This window comes from Neolamprologus brichardi, chromosome 19, assembly GCF_056152115.1.
Source record: "Neolamprologus brichardi isolate AB-2024 chromosome 19, ASM5615211v1, whole genome shotgun sequence".
NCBI lineage: Eukaryota > Metazoa > Chordata > Actinopteri > Cichliformes > Cichlidae > Neolamprologus > Neolamprologus brichardi.
The window spans coordinates 8,686,843-8,706,672 of record NC_142122.1 but is presented as its reverse complement, the minus strand read 5'-3'; the positions used below and the strand labels follow the sequence as shown (position 1 = coordinate 8,706,672).

General features: G+C 39.3%; 2 protein-coding genes across 3 annotated transcripts; both read right to left on the bottom strand.

Moving 5' to 3' along the window:
- Positions 1-344: 344 nt before the first annotated feature.
- Positions 345-8,076, bottom strand: slc39a9 (solute carrier family 39 member 9). Its single transcript, XM_006798608.3, has 7 exons — positions 7,541-8,076; positions 7,309-7,417; positions 5,510-5,716; positions 5,058-5,126; positions 4,591-4,676; positions 3,215-3,349; positions 345-2,978 (listed from the first exon to the last, which is right to left on the bottom strand). Exons 1-7 carry the CDS (start codon positions 7,634-7,636, stop codon positions 2,745-2,747), a joined length of 936 nt encoding a protein of 311 aa, XP_006798671.1. The 5' UTR covers positions 7,637-8,076; the 3' UTR covers positions 345-2,744.
- A 1,298-nt stretch (positions 8,077-9,374) lies between these two features.
- rbm25a (RNA binding motif protein 25a) lies at positions 9,375-19,328 on the bottom strand. 2 transcript variants are annotated; one of them, XM_006798607.3, is made up of 18 exons: positions 19,129-19,328; positions 18,730-18,857; positions 18,266-18,315; positions 17,868-18,038; positions 17,369-17,426; positions 16,847-17,007; positions 16,396-16,590; positions 16,188-16,271; positions 12,860-13,122; positions 12,173-12,284; positions 11,926-12,015; positions 11,740-11,813; positions 11,481-11,631; positions 10,885-11,287; positions 10,473-10,777; positions 10,286-10,384; positions 10,136-10,183; positions 9,375-9,856 (listed from the first exon to the last, which is right to left on the bottom strand). In XM_006798607.3, exons 2-18 carry the CDS (start codon positions 18,833-18,835, stop codon positions 9,764-9,766), a joined length of 2,463 nt encoding a protein of 820 aa, XP_006798670.1. In that variant the 5' UTR covers positions 18,836-18,857; positions 19,129-19,328; the 3' UTR covers positions 9,375-9,763. The 2 variants fall into 2 exon arrangements, with proteins under 2 accessions (XP_006798670.1, XP_035766972.1); XM_035911079.2 differs by having other exon boundaries at positions 16,188-16,268.
- Positions 19,329-19,830: the final 502 nt, after the last annotated feature.

Here is a 19,830-nt window from a genome sequence, read left to right as displayed (position 1 = left end):
CTCCAGTTTCTCCATCAGTCCATCCTGCACCCTAGCAGCGAGTTAAGAGGAAAGCCATGGTTCCACAACTTTCTATTAAAGAGGATGAAGAGTCAGAACAGTTGTTGTATAGCTTTAGTGTCACGGGTATCAGATTAATTTACAGAACATGTGTCCGAGTGGATGGACAGAAGATTATAAAGATACCGATAGTTCAGCCTTGAAATCCAGGACACAGAAATGCTGTGTAACTGTAAGGCAACAGTTGCAGTCTGAACCTCTGTGATTTTATTCAGGCGCTAAAGAAATTACCAAAACATGTTACTGACCCATTATGTTTCTAAGTTAAATGATCAGACATCATCACCAATTAAAAAAACTTTAATTTAGTCATCATAAAACACGCTCCTTTACAACTGATTTTTACAATCAAAGTATGGAAATAAGGCAGACCCCTTTAGGAATGATAGGAAAAGAAAACAGATTCACACCGACCTCCAAAGAAATTAACTATACAACTATCAGCCTGATATCCCCACCCCCCTTGATTGGGATAATCAGCCCCAATATGAGCCTTTATCTTTAATCATGAAATGCATTTAGATCATTTTAAATCTGAAGGGAATGTGCCTTCAGCCAATTAAACCCCAGTATTTTGGCTGTTGAGAAAAAGATGATGAAACCTTGTGTTGAAATATTAATAAAAAAAAACTTTTATACTTTTGAAACTGATGGGATCATGTGTGAACAAACTACATTCTGAATAAGAAGTTATAAAGAGATATCTTGCAGCCAACTCTAGTCTCCAAACTTTTAAGAGGCTATTTAACCATCATAAAGCTTTTTTCCCTGTTTTGACTGCAATGTTAATTAAATTTAATCAAGCCACAAACCAGACCCCAAATTAAGTTTTAAGGTTTTCTGTAAGGGATGAAAAAAAAGCTGTAGATTGCCGTAGTAACTCAAGTTACAGAGATATACTGGTACATAATGAGGCTGCCTACTAGTGTGCCAAGTTGTCAAGCATCACAGTGGAGGGGGACGGTTCCCAGTTCCCTTTAGTACGCACAAACAGTTTCCCAGAAAAAAACAAAACAGTCATGCAGCTTCTGGTCTGCATGCAATTTCACCCCACCTTCTGTCACAGTCACTCAAAAAACAAAACAAACAAAATAAAGCCTAAAACAACACGGCGTGCTTCTTCTCATACAAGTTAGAATTAATTCACAGGTCGCGTGTAAAAGCCTTAAATTTATACATAAATCAAAGACTCCTCAAGTCAGTCTGTAGCTTGTTGAGTTGGTACTGCGAAGGCGAGTTCGTCGATGTCCAAAAGTTCAACATAGAAAAAAAAGAAACTGTAATTGAGAGTAAGCAGTTCTGTCTCACACAAGAAATCCCGATGATTGTGGAGGGAAGAAGTTGCTTTGTACAGTATACATACATATACAAACACGCGAGCTCTGCTGTGAGCAGGCACAGTGATACAGAGGATATCCAAAATCAGCCTACTTACATTTTAATGGTACTGGAGCAGAGAAGTAACTGAGGCAGAGCAGCATTTGGGACCCTCTAACTTTCCGATCTTGGTGCGTGAATGACATAACGAGCACCTTTATGATCAAGACAAACCCTCTGTACACATTTCAGACTTGGCTGCACTGCTGGCAAAGAAGTGACCTGGCCTCAATTTTACTTTTTGGTGATTATTGCTATAAGTATAATTACTTAATAGAGAGTTAACCCAAATAAAATGAAACAGTTGCTCATAATTCTCCTCAAACAATCTGTAACAGGTCTGTTCTCCTGTGCCCGAAAAGGTTTTACCCAATTAATGCCCTCGAGCAAGACAAAACCCTCCACCACCTGAAAACACTCTACAACACAGACTTATCCCAAGTTTAAATATAAACTAGAGAAATTTTAAAGAAAAGTGACAGTTGATGTTCAGATGGGAGGCTAGTTGTGTTTGTTGTTATGCAGGATTTAAAGGAAACTATCTCGCATAAAGAAAGAGCTTGTTACAACTGATTTTTCTAGCGGTGCCGGACTCTCGACTTACTAGACAAACTCACTAGCCACGGAAAAACTGTTACAAGCATCTTGCTGGTTAATCTGTCTGATCTACTGTGAAAACATGACCTCCTCTGGCAAGAAGAAAACATCTTGTACAAGCCAGTATTGTTTTGGGGCCATCCTCTTCAGAGATCTGTTTCAGGCTTGCTAATATGGCACTTAATCAGATCCAATCCATCAGTATTGTTGCTAATTTATCTACACTCTATACAATTATTTTTAAAAAAGTGAGTTTCACTGCTTTTGAGACATCACACGTTTAATCAAGACTAAATCTCACTGTGCAACTGCCATCTAGTAGAAGGTCTCTAATGAAATCAGGGCTATTTTTTGACTTGGACGAGCACTATAACGCAACACTGAAAAATCCACAGTGACCTAAATGAACTCATCTAAAAGATCCACCTCTGGCGTCCTGGTGGAATTAATGCATACATACAGTAGATGCATTATACTTTGTTGTCAGTGTCATTAGATAAAATGTCATCATGTGCACTGGTTGTCACTGGAGCAACTCTGATTTTCACTCGTTCCCTGCTTCGAGTTCATTTTCAAGTCATAAGAAGTCCCTGCACAAGATCCATTAACAGACACCAAGCAATAAGACATCTGAATCCACCGTGATTGAAGTCTTTGTTTCAGCTTCTTCCTCCTGTACACCCATCTAAAATCCATCATGAGCTGTGGGTCTAATGATGGTGACCGATGGACAGCACCAGCGGAATGAGGCAGCCCAGCACCAGAGCTACCACCTCCACCTTGCTCAGTCCCTTCCCTCCGTTTCCTCCTGCGGGAGCGTGGCTGTGACCGCCGCCCCCCACCTCAGGCAGAACGTGGACCGTTGCCACGTAGAGGAATGTGCCAGCAGAGAAAAGCATGGCGACACCTGTGGCGTTGACGTCTGACAGTGCTTCTTTGCTGCTCTAAGAGGGGAAGAGACAAGAACAGTGTGAAGCTTAAAGTTCTCCTTTTCTAGTGACTCCAGTGTTGATGAAATAATGTCTTTGTAGTATTTGGGCAGTAGTGTACAAATCACAATGCAGACTAGTAAGATGACAGCTGGATATCTAGATCCTCAAAGTACTGTATTGTACCAAACAGTTGAAAACTAAACATCTGGCAAAATGAAAACAGATCAGTGCAAAAATATAATAATTACCTGACTGAGACCTAAAAATGTGAGCATGGCGAGGACTGGCGCTGCCAGGGCAAAGACCAAGAGATGTTTGCGGATACGATTTCTCTCGAGACCGGCATGCATTAGGAAGGATACAAGACCAAATGCTGCTGGCGCCTACAATCAACAAAACAGAAGCGTTTATATAGCAATTTACTGCAGCAAACAGCAATCAATTCTTTTACCAGTTAATGTGCAAATTAATGCTGAAAGAAATCCTCTGTGTATTATAAACTCAGTAGCTGTACTTAAATTTAATTCATTTGCAGGCCTGCAAAAATTCAAGACACCCTTACTGCTTCCTTAGGATTTATGGTGGAGTAGTAATTGATCATCATTAAGTGTAAGCACCTCTATAAATGCAGCTGTTTTGTCAGTTTACTCCTCTGCAGCGATCAGCAGTGATCGTAAAGAAGCAACTGTTTGTCTAGGAAGGGTTGTAGGTCCATTTTTATACAACTAAAAGCAAACATATCCATCATCCTTGAGTGACAATGATTATTCCCAAGAGGAAAACATTCAAGATATCAGACAATCTTCCTAGACATGAACAACACAGCAAATTCATCTCAGGGTCAGACTGTACAGTGCCCAGATAGATTGCAAAAACCCCCAAGAGCTACATCTCAGACTCTACAGCCCTCAGTTCCAATTTTAAATGTTAAACACAGAACCTATACTGGATGAGTATAGGTTCTGTGGAAAGGTTGCTAACAGAAGGAATCTTCTCTTTAAAAAGAACATGGCAGCCTTGCTTAAGTTACCAAAACTGGATCCGATCAACCCACAAGACCTCTGGAACAATGTCCTTTAGATAGACAAGACTAAAGTGGAGATGTCTGGCCATAATGCACAGCGCCACATTGGTTTGGAGAAAATCAAACACAGCATATCAAGAAAAAAAACAGATCATACAAACTATGAAGAATGGTGGTGGAGAAGTTATGATTTGGACTTGTTTTGGAGCCACGGGACCTGGACACCTTGCAGTCATTGGTAAACAAATCGAAGTATTCAAGAGTCAAATGTAAGGCCATCTGTCTGACAACTAAAGCTTGGAAGACACTGGAAAATGCAACAGAATGACTGGAGAAAAAAATAATCAAAATGTTGCAAAGTCCAGACCTCAACATGGAAAATATCCTGCAAATCTATGAGAGACTAATAAAGTCACACAGAAAATAATTACTGAAGTTATCACATCTAAAGATAGTTCTACAAGCTACTGAATCACTGGGCTTGTTAGTTTTTCACAGGCCTGTGCAAACTTTATTTTTAAAATGCCGGTATACATATACACACAAACAAACAAAAAAAAAAATCAACCACTGACTGCATTATATATGATGTATATTTACCTTATGCAGCATGATAGCTACAAAGACAATGAGCTGAACGCTGGTCTGCGAGGTTGAGGCAGCAGCACCCAATGCAACACCATCAGCTGCAGGCAAAAAAACAGAAAGGTACAGTAACTACTGGAACACTTAAAAGCAATGATTCGTCATTAAAACAGCAATAAAATCTGGATTAAACTACTGTAATAAAAAGAAACTAATACTGTTTGAACTGAAAAGGAACATTTGTGTATACATTTTCCAAATTAAAACAATTTAAAGCTTAATTAAATTCATAGTATTTTGAAGTAACACAAACTCAGGTACAGAATAAAATTACATCTTTTTCATGAGTTCCACCAAATGTAAATACATATTTAATATTTATGATTAAATATTAATATAATTAATATAATATAATATTAAATATTATTTAATATTTATTTTGTGTACAGTAGCATTATCAGAAGATATAAAATCAGACCTACCTGCAGCATGGACCACAAGCCCCAGGGTGGTGGTGATTTTGGAGGAAGCAACTCTTGCTGCCTCTGGATCTAAACCAACCAAACATAAATAAATAAATAAACAAACAAACAAACAAACAAACAAACAAACACACACACACACACAACTCAAACAGTTTGTGGCAAGGAAACAAATCAATAATCTTGATGGACCACTATGTCCACACTGAGAGTTAAATAGCACCACAACATTGGCAGACTTTGAAGAGTATTATCAGCTTAAACAAAGATCTCTAAAATTGTTCAGTGCAGAGTGTGGGTGCATCTGGGAAAACAGAATTAGCAGTTGAGCCATTTGGATGTGTTTTGGGTTTAATTCAATCTTATTTTTCAAGGAGAATAAGACGAGAAGAGACTAATGACGAAGCTGCTTTTGCCTAACCAACTCTGGCTAAGGCTATTTGAATGCTTACCTTCAGTGTTGTGAACATGAGAACTACCTATCTGGTCCACCAGTAGCATAAAGACAAAGCCTAGAACCAGAGACACTCCAATGTAGGCATGGAGCTGCTCTTGATTGTGCTCATGTTTCCCACTAGCACTAAGAGCTGCCTCTGCTTCACCCTTTCCCTCGGAAGCTTCTGCAACTGCAGACTGGCCGTGACTGTGGTGTCCACCTGCTAAAAGAGAAAATCAGCAGAAAAATGGTTTGATAAAGACACAAATACGTTAATGCATCAGAACCAAAGACATTTAAAATTAAAATTCCATCACACAGCACAGAGACCATCATAAATACTGCTGATATGGAAATGACAATAAGTCAGAAACTGGCAGAAACGGATTTCAGGATGTTGTACTTTACTTTCCTCTGTTTAAATAAAATTCATACTGTTACAATGTACACAAGCACATGTACCTATATCATTGGTCTACATGCTCTCTACTTAATTTTCCTCTGGTATATTTCAGTTTAAGCCTGTTGCAAGCATGAAGGAATCTAGCGCTGTCACAAACATCTAAAGACTATTTTAGATTTTGCATTATAAAGTGCATAAAATAAGAAGCTGACAGGAAATGAGGAAAGAACAGACACTCAGGAAAGATGCACAGCTGAAAGTTACAATTACTCAGTACTTTCAGTAGAATGACTGGGGGGAGGGGGGACAAATCTGGACACCAGTGCATTTGATTGACAATGTGTGTGTTTTCAGTTTTGTTTCATTTTTTAAACTCTGATTTGTACTTAATGTATGTACCAAGAACTGAAAAGAAGACCATATTAAAACAGAGTTGTTTGCCTTGGTGAATTTAGGCTTAATGAAACTTAAATGACAGCTGAAAAGATTTGTCAAGTAATCAATTATGTAACATAATTATCTGTAAAAAGGTTCAGTCAATCAACTGTTTAATCTACATTGCTGTTGAATGTACATAAAAGAAATTAACAAGTTGATTCAACATGATGGAAAACCTGAATATCTTTGGGTTTTGTATTGTCAGTCAAACAAAACAAACAGTACGAGTATGTCACCTTGTACAGTTTATTCAAGTAACAGATAAAATAAATAAATACATTTAATCAGCAACACAAAACAATTATTAGCTCAAGGTCTTCTATCAAGATTTTTTTTTTCTTAACTTACAGGAAGCAGCCAAAATTGTGTGTGGCGGGGGCAAAACAATTTGCTTCTCATTTGAAATTGTGATCACTTTTGGAAGTATTTAAACAACTTGCTTTGTCTGACTACCAACCCAAGAAAGATTACATTTACATTACACATCAAAGAGAAAAGCAGCAAAACAACACAAAGGGGAAACTTGGTGTCCTTTCTTGATAATTAACCGGCTAACTAATTTAATCTCTCTACTGTTGGATTAGGAGAGACGTTTATCACTTATTTATGTTTATTTGACTATTTCACCATGGCAGCCTCTGAAACACACTGTACATTAGAAATAAACCAATATGACAGTGGATGCCCTGAGCTTCGCAACTCATCCATGTATTTCTTAGCTTAATGAACACGTATTTCTAAGAGCTGTAGCACATCCCGGCTGATTGTGAAAGGCATTATTACTAGGTTTCTGAGCCATAGACTAAAATAACCGAATGAGCTTATCTTCAAACGTGCAAAATCCAAAGATATTGCAGTCCGTAAAAAATCATGACTATTACATTGTCTTACAGTTATTGATACAGTAGTTAATTCTTAATTGTCTGTCCATTCATGATCTGAGCAAACCTTCCATCTCCACCAAGAAACCCTACCTTCAAGGATTTCTTCGTAAAGTGCGTGGACCCCTTCTGGGATGATCACGGCAAGTGCAGTCCCACAGAGCAGCCCTGCTCCCAGCACAGTGATCAGCTTCAACTTCTCCTAAACAAAGTCAGAGACCCAGACCTTAAGCACAGTAGCTTCTTATTGTTTGAAAGTTCAGTCCATTTTATGATAGCTTGGTAGCTAAAGTTAGCTACATGCATACGTATGTCACAAACCTACCTCTGAGAAGTTAACCGCTAAAGGTATCGTCCCGGCCACATAACATCCCACCAGCATCGCAAGGGACAGCAGGCTGATCGAGCTAAAATCGTCCATGACTGCACTTTTCTCTTCGGCTAACCTACTGCTAAGCTATACCATCAAATCCAACCTCCCCCTACGCTTTTAGCACGGACTTTTACTCGTGACGGTAAAGTACAAGAACATTAGCTTTTTGGTGGTTAATTCAATACACGTCACGACCCACTTTCGGTACCGACCCGGTTTGGTGCTAAACATCCACTTTATAACTGGTCAGTGTGTCGCTCACTGGCCTCGGTAACGCAGTCAAAGCTAAGCTAACTAGCGTCAGTATGTATATGCCTTTCGATATTAATGAAAAAGAAACCCGGAAATGGTAACCGTCCAGTGCAAACAACTGATACTTCGCATATTTTCTGTCAAGTCCAGTTGTCAGAATAATATTGCAACTTCCCGATTCGGTTAGCGTCAACACACCGGCTAACTGAACATCTTGTTTGGAGCTGATCAAAGTGTTTCCGGGTCAGAGTTTAGGCGACCTGCCACGTATCCGCGAGACTCGCTGGAAAAGATAAGGAAGTAATGTGACAATTTTAGCAGCAAGTCATAAACATGGGAAAAAAACAAGAATAAACACCAACAGTAGATTCTGTAAGAGAATTTGCAGTTTTTATTTTTGTGCGATTTTTAAAGTTTTATTTATTTGTTTGGCTATTTGTTTATTTAGTTATTTATTGCAAATAATAATACACTTAAACGTAAAATATGACTATAAATAAATAATACACTGGAGGAAAATTGTTAATACTTTTTTAGATTTTCAATGTAAAATTTCCAGATTGTTATATTTAATTTGCTTAATGTACATAATATTCACTTAATGTATATAATGTTCTCTTTTTGCAGTCGAGGAGCGTGTCAAGACACATTTCACTGCGTGTTGTACTCCTATAACTATGCATGTGACAAATAAAGGTTCTTGAATCTTCTTCCGTCTACTCGCTCTAATGGTCTGACTTCATATTACCCTCTGCCTAGCATCCTCCTCTATCACATCACCCCATCTGCATGTCTTTCTTCACTGCATCCTCGACTCCTCTGTGGTCTTGCTCTTCTCCTGCTAGGCTACTCCATATTCATCATCGTTTTCCCAGCATACCTACTATCCCTTCTCTGTACATGTCCAACTAACTGACAGTCCCTTACTTCTATCATTGCTCTTCTCTCCAAAACTCACTTCCACCTGCTTCCTACTTTACATTACAGAGTAGGGAGAATAGGGAACATAATCTGCGAACATCATAGTCCACAGACACTGCTGCTTGACCTTATTTTTCCCACCTACCTAGCACTATTGCAAAAAGGACAGGGCTCAGTGCTGAACCCTGATGTGGCACCCCACTCTCAATCTTTCTCATACATGTCCTATACCACCATCAGGTACTTCGCTGCCACTCCAGTCTTCCACATGCAATATCACAGTTCCTCTCTGGGCATCCTATCATATGCTTTGTCTAGATAATAAGATGATAATAAAAGAAAACCTATTTGCATTGAAATAAAGTAAAAAAAGGTGGTGACCAGAAAATATAAGTATGGCTTCATGCCAACAAAGAGCACTACAGATGTTTCCTTTGAGAGAGGTGATTGAGAAGAATAGGGGTCAGAAGGCGTAAACCACGTACATACATTTACTGCAGTAATCACATCTGTATATGGAAGTGACCCCAATTAAGTTTTTGGTGTTTGAAAATAATGTCTTAATTCAAAAACAGCTAATAATAATTAACAACACAATCAACAAAAACAGATATTGTTTTTTTGTTTTTTAAAAAAAGCATGTTTATTAGTTCACACAATGGAGTAGTGCCTCCAAACAACACCACCAAATTAAAGCAGAATGTGTCCAACACATTGTAGAACAGATGGATGAAATTCTTCCTGAACAGCATTAACAAATAAAAGAATTACAACCAAAGTTTTCTTTTCCATGCAGCACATTAGTTTCCAAACCCTTTCAGTTCACGATTTTGACTTTCTCACGCACACTCTCTCACAAACACACACACACATACACACAAGGCAGCAGCTCTTTGCCGATGGAATGGAGCGCCATGTGGGCATGTTCACAGTCTGCTGGACCAGAAGACTGCAGACAGTAGAACTGAAAACTCAGGAAGTGAGTCAGAGAGTCGTGTTTACTTATTTGACCAGTCCAATCTTCTTTGCTTCTGTTTCATATATCAGTAACCTCCACATTTTTACTATGAAGACTTCTGCTTCTTCATCAAGAACCTAAAGACAAACAGTTCAGTTAAACATACTATATATCACAAAGCTGAATGTATTCAATGAGTCAGCATATGTATACAATGTGACTGTCGCCAACCATTTTAAGACAGACCAGTCTGGTTTTAAACTGACAGTTTTTCCTTTTTTTGGTTAGTCATCCACTTAATCGACAATGTGTGGTACAGACCATTCAAGGACCATTCAACTGGGTTTCAGTCCCAAAAGATGGATTACATATGTAAGATGTTTAAAGACTTAGGATCCAGGCAAAGTTCAACTTACCATAGCAACATCATCAAGAATACCCTGAGGAGTGCTATGTGCCATTACCTGATCAGAAAAGAAAAATATTAACTAGAGTGTGCAACAAGCCCAACAATTCAACACCACAAGCTTAAAGATACAGATAAACTTCAAAGGACAATAACTGACCTTGGAGCAGACAAAATCAACCAATGTAGCTTCCTCCTCTCCAATGTACTCTATAATCTTCTTATTAATCCACGGTCTAATGCGGCGATCCATCAGAGTCTATGGAAAGCAAATCAAAACATAACCAATAACTAAAATATCAAGCTATGAAAATAAGTGCAATTTCAAAATATGCCAAGCCTTTTACCGAATCAACCATTGCCCAGTCCAAAGGATAGGAGAAGAGCTCTGGCCTGGCAGTGGGGATCTTCTCTATAAGGCTTTTTATGTGTTTCCGTTTCTCCTCTGTGTTAATGCTGCCTTTGGCCCCTGAAATTTCTGCTCCATCAAGCCCCAGACTCTTTTCATCGTCACCATAGTCCAGTGGAACCAGTTTCCTTTTGCGAGGCTGCTCATCTGCCTCCTCTTCGTCAAACTTGTTGAAAACACTGTCCACAGTTGCTAATTTCTTTCGCTTTCCTGCACTGAGCTGACTCGGACTGTTGGTGGCACCTGTAGGAGAAAAGAAAAATCATCAGGAAATACTTTTTACTCTGGGAAAAAGCAGTGCCATTAAACAACAGATCTGTATGTGTGTTTTGCTTCGTTGCTGTACTCACCCAGCTTGAGGCTGAGGCCAATCTTGGGCCGGTGTTCCTCAGGAGGTTGGACCTCTGGAGTGTTCTCGCCTGGAATTATGATGCCACAAAGAGACTCATTTCCGGGGGTGTTTGGAGTAACGTTTCCACTGGCAGAAGACACAGAGGGAGCAGTGGTGATTGGTCGCATGGCGGGTTTGAGTTGCGGCTTGGCTTCTTGTGAGTCCTCGCCATCACGGTAATCATCTTCATCGGCCTCTTCCACATCGTCATCTGAATGCGGCGGGGGAACTTGAGGCTCCGGCTCCACAGGCCTTCCGGACCCCCTCTTCTCCCGCTCCTTGTGAGTTTTCTCCTGGTTCACATCCTCCTCCGGTTCAAGTTTCAGAGGTGGCTGTCGTCTGCGCTCTGCTTCCTCCTCCATCTACACAAATATGTAACACATTAAGCAACCTCAGGATATTGTTGTTGACTGGTGGACTGGCATATTAATATTAAATGCACAAACATAATTACAGAACAAGCAAAAAAGCTGTAATTCTGCAAAACAAACTAAAGATCTCTGAGTCTATCAAATGTCTTTGTCAGAGGTTAGGGAAAGTTCCAGGTGGATTTACTCTCTGTAATTCAGCATCAGGATCAGGGTGACCCTCAGCGAGAAGTCTTTGTCTAATTTCCTCCAGCTCCTCCTTCTCCCTCTTCCGGTCACGTTCATCCAACTCGATCTCCTTTTCTCTGTCACGAAGACGCTTCTGCAATGCGCTGCCCCTAAAAAAAAAGAAAAAAAAAAAAAGAAAAGATTAGCATTAACGTTAAGTAATGATAAAAGGCATTAAAAGCATTAAAACATTTTAAAATGCAAATTAACATAGTCACCTGTAGTATTTTGGGTCGTCCCTGTCATCATCATAGTCTTCAAGGAACTCTTTGAGCCTTTTGGCTTCTTTCATCTGATTTTATGCACAAAATGAAACAGTAAATCAAGCCTTCTGTTTTCACATATCTGAAATAATAAATAGTCTAAAACTCGTTTTATGCAGCGTGGCATGCATTCTTGTATACCATTTCACGACGCCTCTCTTCTTCTCGCTCAGCATCTTTGCTATAGTCACGGGCCTTCTTCCTCTCTCTGACCTCCCAGTTTTTCAGGCGCTTTAAGAAGGCACAGAAAGAAAAAAAAAAAAAAAAAAAAAAGAAGGCACAGAAAAGAAATTCCAATCAGTAATCAGTCAAACACTAACAGTAATTTATGTGCAGTTATTTAAATGAACATTTCATCAAATCAAAATGGGAGAGATGATAAACATACTTCTTGATAAGCTGCTTCCTTATCTCTAAGCCTCCTCTCAAGTCTCCGCCGCTCATACATGTCCTCCTCATCTTCTTCACGGTCGCGTTTTTTATCGTCTCTAGACCTCTCTCTGTTAAAATAATAATGGGTTACTGATCTGTGAAGTTCATCTTTATATCAAATGAAATTGAAACACAATCATTTCAAGGGTATTTGGCCATAGCCAGTGCCAACTGCTGAGTACATTTCACTACAATGCTTTCATTAGTTATTTTGTGATATGGATATTTTCTACAAATAATCAACTGAACACAACACTCCCCAAAAATAAAAAGTTCCTTAACAGCCTCCAACAAATCCTCATTGGTTTCATTTACAGCTACCAAATGAGTCTTTCATTGTAGTGTTAAAAAAAAAACAACTTGCAAATCTCTGAAGTGGGGAACAAGATTTCATATCTAGCATATCTTTATATTATATCACAGATAATAAATTATGTTACCAGTATTATGCCACATGCATTGATAAGTCATAACTCATGTGGAGAAACTTATGAGTGGATCTTGAGGTCTGTTGTAAGAAACAGCTGGAGCCAACGACCTTTTGATTTGAAGTCCAAACTGTTAGAATTAAGAGACGACCCTTTAGATGAGCCACAACCGTTTGTGTGTGAGCCAGAACAAACCATCTTGCATTAGAACTGACCTCGATCTGCTGCGAGCTTCACTGACATCTCGACTCCTCTCCCGCTCCCGCTCCTTCGTCCTCTCGCGTTCACGATCCCTCTCTCGCTCACGGTCGCGGTCCCGGTCTCTTTCCCGCTCCTTGTCCCTCTCTCTCTCCCTTTCCTTCTCTTTCTCACGATCGCGTCGCTCCCTCTCCCGCTCCCGCTCTTTGTCTCTCTCCCTCCTTTCTCTCTCCAGCTCCAGGCGTTCCTTTTCTTTTTTGCCTTTTTCCTCCTCCAATTTCTGTAGGAGCCCACATGGGAAGAGAAAAGGAAACTGCATTAGAAGATGCAAAAGATGAGAAAAGAAAAAAAAAAGATCATCATACTAAATTACATAAATGTAAACAAGTTATCGGCAAAAATGGTTTACACTCCCTGTTTCAGAAATGCTCACGTTCTACCATGACTCATTGTTTGGGGAGAGGTTGGCTGCTCCAAGTCAGGAAGTGGTTTCCTCCAGGAAGAGTGGTCCGCAGCTTGAGCAGGTTTAATGTATATATTGCTCATTTCAGGACACACTTATATAAAACCATAAATGACAGTATATTCTTGAAATACCTAACAAACTGGGGATGTCACAGGTCATATGAGGGGTTTCACCAAAGAAACATTTCCAGTGTTATTGTAAACACTTACAGTCTTCTTTTCCTGTGCAAAGAGATCATTTCTTGTTCTGGCTCCAGTATTTGACCTCCCTTCTTTTTCAGATTTGTACAGAATAAATAACAGGCCAACTCAACCTCTGCTGTTACGATGGGCTCTATGGTGAGCTGGGATTATTATCTGATATCAAAAGGCAAATAAGCACTGGTCAAACCAGCATCTGAATGCTTTCCAATTCAAAGTGTACTCGTGACTGCGGATAAGGGACAGATTTGACCTGAAATGCATATGCGTAGGATTTTACTGGAAATGGGGTTTTTCATATGGCTTGTGGTAAGTAAAAAAAAAGACAAAAACAACAAACTGAAGCCAGCTTTGAACATTTTTTAACTTAAGGTCATGAAGATCCAACTATAAACTTGAGATCGCCACTATTTAATGCACTGGTTTTACCTATAGGTGCCAAGTGGATTAAAACAAGCCTAAGCTTAACACGGCAAATGGCGTAACTAAGTAAATTACATAATCGGCCCCCACGTGTTTTCTACATGGTCATTTGAGAAGGAGGAAAGCAATGCCTGACTGCAGTGTAAGTGATCCCCTAGAGCAGTATGGGACTTCAGTATGAAGCCAAACTACTAAATAATAATTTGAACACCATTTTATTTATCTGTAAAGGCAATCACAGCTCACTGGTTCTCACAGCCGTCCATTGACAATCTCAGTAAACAAAGTATGACCCATTTTTCTACATTCTCACTAGATAACATTTAAATCATGTTCCACAGTCTGTTCTGGAGCTACTGGTGCAAAACTTACAGATGATGAACTAGGGTTTCAGCACTTCTCTGCCCCTACACATCCTACAGGCTACATGTGGAAGGAAAAGCAGGTCAAGAGCAAAGTCAATATAATCAGGAAAAAAAAAAAAAAGAAGTCCAAACGATTCCTGTGAAGCAGTTTCATCTTATTAAAACTCATCCACATAAATAGCATCCACATCTGTTTGTTTTTAAAGTCAATGCAAATCAGATACTGCATTTCATTTTGCCACAAAGAAATTAGTGAAGCAGTCTTACCGCCAGGTTGTGGTGTCTGTCTGGTCTCACCAACCCAATTTTAAAAAAAAAAATGTAAAAAATAAACCCTTCAGAGACAGACCCACAGTTCAAACAGACCTGTGGCTGATTTTATTTTTTTTAATATTCCAGCTGGTAGCTTTGTGGATCTGGACTGGTTAACAACATAAACTACCACATGTTAAACGTGGGTCTGATAGCTATTAACTAAAAAAACAAAAAAGGACCACAGAGGAGGAAACTACAAAACTGTAATTTAACTCAAGTCTGTTAAAGTCTCGAAAGTCTGCACACCATTAGCACTTCTACCTTCGCTCTGAAGGGAGGGCTTTGACAGATACACATTATTTGTTTTGAAACAGTTTTTCCCTATCCTACAACTTACCTCCTGTATTAAACTAGTTCGTAGTGAGTTTGAAACATACTAGTTGGAAAACAATTTTTAAAACATTGCCATGAGCAGGTTCCTAACATACTGTCTGTTTGATGTGGTGTGAGGCTTGTTCCCCTTTGTTGATGGCCGTTTTTTTTAGTATATAACATCAATTGTCCTCAGTTCCAGTACACAACTTTTTGGGCCCTATAACTTCTTTTAAAAATAGCATACTACTGATAAGAGAACCTTGTTTTAAAAAGCGACAAAGAAAACAGTTGAATGGTATTCATACTAAAATATCCCTGCAGCTTATTCCTCCTTATTTATGTTTGCATACTTTATTTATGCATTGTCGCATTGTGGTGTAAATTTCTAAGGGTTAAAAAAACAAAAAAAACCAGAAACAGCAAAGCAATTACTTACCTTGCAAGTCTTCAGACCGCAGAGTGCTGTGAAGGGGCGCTCCCTGCTTCAGTAATACTACAGGCTGCAGTTCAAACTGCTGCAGTGGTTAGGCTCTTTCAGGCTCTGTGTGTTTTTCAAACACGCTATTTATCATATGAGGACATGCAGAGGTTCACTGAGCTGCCCGACCTTCTTAAACATAATAAACGTAATCACAACCTGCTAGGAATTTGTCCAGCATCACTTTTTTTTGACAACCTTAGTGCAAGTCGACTGAGAGCCAGCTGCCCCTCTGCAAACCCTCCAGAAGGGAGCGCCCAAAATGAGTAGAGAAGAAATAAAAGATCATACTTACATCCTATCCTCGCAACTTTTTCCAAAGCTGAGATTCTGAGATTCATCTTGCTCTAGTCACCAAATGAACTCTACCATATTGGTGGGGTTTAATCAATAGATTAGCTTTGGTTGGAATTTCACATTGTGTCCATGCACTCTGTGTGATGAATTTAGCTTGTGAAGAGCGAAATATTTTAGTCTCAATCAGTACTGTGAACAGTGACAACTCATGGCCAGTTTGGAAATACTGACACGTACTATAAAGTAATCAAACGGTGGCTGAAGTATTAATGGATCATAAATCAACATCAACTACGTTCTGTACCGTTTGAATTCCACTAGCTACTCTAAGAACTTACTGACTACCAAAAGACTTTGTTTGACAGAAACAGAATAGTCTTAAACTGCAGATCCATTTTGCGTTAGAGGAATTTCTACTAACAAATGTGGAGGATTTCTTCTTCAAAACCTAAATTACACAGTAACAAGAGCAGTCTGATACATTACCTTGTGTGTGTCCCGGAATTTACTGATCTCTCTGGAAATCAAGTCTCTCTTGTCATCCTCCATCTCCATGGCATTGATATCCTCCTTACACAAAGTGAAGAGAGAAAGGAAACAAACACACTAAGCACTCCAAAAAAAATTAAAACTACAACAGCCAGAGCCATGCTCCAGCCCCTTCTCCTCCCGGTGTGCATCATGCAAAGACTACCTCCTCTTTCTTCTCTTTCCGCTTCTTGATGCGAGGCTGACTGTCAGGATCCTGTGAGGGAGCATTAAGCTCACTTGCATACTCTCGGATGAGGACATCTATTGCCCCCTTCACAGCCTGGTCTCTACGCAGGGTTTCCTCATCAAGAACCTCCTCCTCGTCTTCATCCCCGTTTTTCCCGCTGCCACCGACTCCCTATTGATTAGATCGAGAAAGATTTGGAGACAAGAGAGGTAAGGCTGCCAGCTTGTTAAGTTGCAAGGAATAAAAGAGGAAGATGTCAGAAGAGGTTTGTGGATTTAATAAAAGAGGAAATGGAGTGGGTTGGTGTGAAAGAGGAGGACGCTAGGAATACGATGAGATGGAGGCAGATGAACCACTGTGGTGACCTCTAAATGTAGCTTCCAAAAGAAAAGGAACAGTCAAAATAAAAGACAGATGAGCAGCATACCCCATTTGCACTCCTCTTCTTGGCCTTCCACTCATCTAGCTGAGCCTTAGTCTTGGCATCGACCTTCACCAACAGCTTCTTATCACCCAAGAGCAACTCATGCAGGAGTCTGAGGGCTCGCAGTGTGGATTCAGGCTCCTTATACTCACAGAAACCAAAAGCTTGCAGGAGTTAAGATGAAAACAAAGTTAGTTCACAAGGTTTTCAAATTCAGCCCACGAAGATTTGATAACTTTTTTTTGTTAGAAAAAATGGAGTAAACATATGGGGAAAAACAAGAATCTGACATTCAACTTCAAATGTCCTAATTCTCCAAATCACTGATTGACTGACTATACCAGAGAAATGACCAAAAACCACATACATAAAATTAACATATGAAAATAGGTCTTTAAGTATGATAAATAAGAGGGTAAGTATGTTTAGCAGGATTTAAAATTCTAGGAGTGTCATCCCTGTGCACCATTCCATGCACAAACACCAAAAAAGGTTTAAAATGTGCTTTTGTTTTTGTGCTCTTACCTTGAAGTTTCCCAGAGGCACCCTGGACCCTTTTCCAGCTTAGAACAATACCACATTTCTATTTTCAAAGAGAACAGAAAACAAGGATTTTTTGTGTTTAGTAGTCCAGATAATGACAATAATTAACAAGCAAATGATCACATATAAAACACTATTGTTGTATCCCTATAATAATACTTACTGGTAATTGGCTATTTGAGAGACTCAAATAGTGATCAAATATGATGAAAACCTCACTCCTTTTTACTTTTATTTTACGTTGGAGATTTGCATTTGACTAAAACAAGAATAAATGTCTGTCACCTGCAACTCCTGAACCACTGTCATCTTTTAAATATTATTATGACTGCAACCTCTAAATATTTAAAGTGCTCTCATAAAAAAATAAAGATTTGTCTAGCTGTAGACTTATTTTATACCAAATTGATAATTGTTTCACATGAAAAGATCACTAACGTACATTAACAGGATTATTCCAGTTGAGTAACAGTAAACTTACAGCCAGAAGCTGCCTGACCAACATGTCAGATGCCTTTTCAGAAATGTTCCCCACAAATACAGTGGTGGTGGGGCCGCCGCCGTCCTCCGTATCCTTGGCTCTGATCGTGCCAGGCTCTTTCTTCGGAGTCATCGGCTTCTGTGCTACAGCAACTGTGGCTGGAACGAGCACCTGCAAAATAAATTTGATGTATGCAAATGTCACTCATATTCAGAGTAACACCAAAGCAAACCAAAAAAATGCAAATACAACAAGCAACCGATAGTGAGCATAGCGGTTTTATTCTTTGACTATATAATAAAAAAAAAGAATTCCACCAGGCATCATTGTTAATATGTGCAAGTATTATGTTTTTAATAGTAGGTAGGTTATTCAGAATTCTCCTGCTTCAAACTCACTGTGGGTGTGGGGGTCACTACACCCATATGAACCGGTATCATAGGAGTCCCTGAAAACAGAAACAAAATACAGCACTCAGTCAGGTGTTATAATGTATATTATAACAGATAATATGCATAACTGCATGTAAAATTTCCAAAGTCAATAACAAAAAAAGTGATCTGCAATTTTAACATTTAATTTTCTGAATATTAAATGTTAAGGTAATTTTCCTGTAACATTCCTCAATCTCTTTCTCTCTTAAGTTATGTCGGTTTAAGGGCCTTTAGGTATCTTATTTCTCAACAGTTATCTATGTGCACTCATTTTCAAAGATATTCTACCGTCAACTGATGCTTCACCCACATTATGTGGTTGTAGATTTAGATCACTCTGCTGCTTTTCCTTGAATGCCACAGAGCTGCCACTTCACAGTGTGTTCCTTAAAAAGGCTACAGAGCAAGTTTTAAAAACTTTTCAATACCTGGTGGGACTGCAGGAGCAAAGCCTGCATACTGTGGAGGGGGGATCCTGGGTGGTAATTGTGGGATACCAATCTGCTGGCGGTTTATCGGAGGAGGATACGACATCCTGAAGACTCCAGAAACCCACCTACAGAGGAGAAAAGATGTTTAGCAAATTAGCAAACCATCAGAGGAACATTTCTTTATGTCCTCGGGCTTATGTTAAGATCATGACAGTAGTATTTTTCACAAGGACAGACAAAATGATCGTTAGTATGACCAACTGAGCAGATAGGATATCTGCTCACCCACGTAAAAGCAGCTACATTAACTAGCTAAATTAGCTGAGACTGGCTAACGCTACTCTGTGGCCTTGCTGCTAAATATTAGCTGCAGCGGTCAAGTACGGATTTACCTACCTGGTACACCAAGAGTAAAATAAAACTGGAGCCTAATTACGGAGTTAATTGTCCAAATAAAGCCCAGTTAAAGTCAACTGACAGAAAAGCCCAACGCTAATGATTTGCGTTGTAATTTTCATCGGTGAGCAACGAGAACCTCTACGGATACAAATAACTGGGACCGATTCTTTTCCGAAATGAATCATGGGAAAACATATCCGTCACACGTTTTCTTTGTTGCCCTGTTTTTAGTCTGGCAGGCAGGAAACACGCCCACGTGTCCTAAATAAAAAATAACGGGACTTTACAAATGTGCTAAAAAAAAAAAAAAAAAAAAAAACGTAAAAAAAAAACAGAACAATTATCTGAACTTTGCTTTCAATGTGGAAAAAATAGAGAGAGAAAAATATGACAAAGTATTCTCAAATATAAAAAGGGGTTGATCATAGAATTAGAGCCATTAGCTTATAGAACAAATTAAATACACACATTTATTTGTGTAGTAAATGGTAAATGGCCTGTATTTGTATAGCGCTTTACTTAGTCCCCAAGAACCCCAAAGCGCTTTACATTACATTCAGTCATCCACCCGTTCACAAACTGGTGATGGCAAGCTACATTGTAGCCACAGCTGCCCTGGGGCGCACTGACAGAGGCACCCCAGGGTAAAAATATTTACAAACGCATTATGTAAATGTTTTCTATGAGAAATGTGGATTA

Coding starts and splice junctions, on each gene's coding strand:
- rbm25a (XM_006798607.3), bottom strand. CDS start 18,835: ATGTCGTATCCTCCTCCGATAAACCGCCAGCAGATTGGTATCCCACAA. Junction 10,778..10,884: donor TGGCCTCAGCCTCAAGCTGG/GTGAGTACAGCA, acceptor TTTCTCCTACAG/GTGCCACCAACAGTCCGAGT. Junction 10,385..10,472: donor ACTGGGCAATGGTTGATTCG/GTAAAAGGCTTG, acceptor TGCTTTCCATAG/ACTCTGATGGATCGCCGCAT.
- slc39a9 (XM_006798608.3), bottom strand. CDS start 7,636: ATGGACGATTTTAGCTCGATCAGCCTGCTGTCCCTTGCGATGCTGGTG. Junction 5,127..5,509: donor TCATGTTCACAACACTGAAG/GTAAGCATTCAA, acceptor TGGTTGGTTTAG/ATCCAGAGGCAGCAAGAGTT. Junction 3,350..4,590: donor TAGCTATCATGCTGCATAAG/GTAAATATACAT, acceptor TGTTGATTGTAG/GCGCCAGCAGCATTTGGTCT.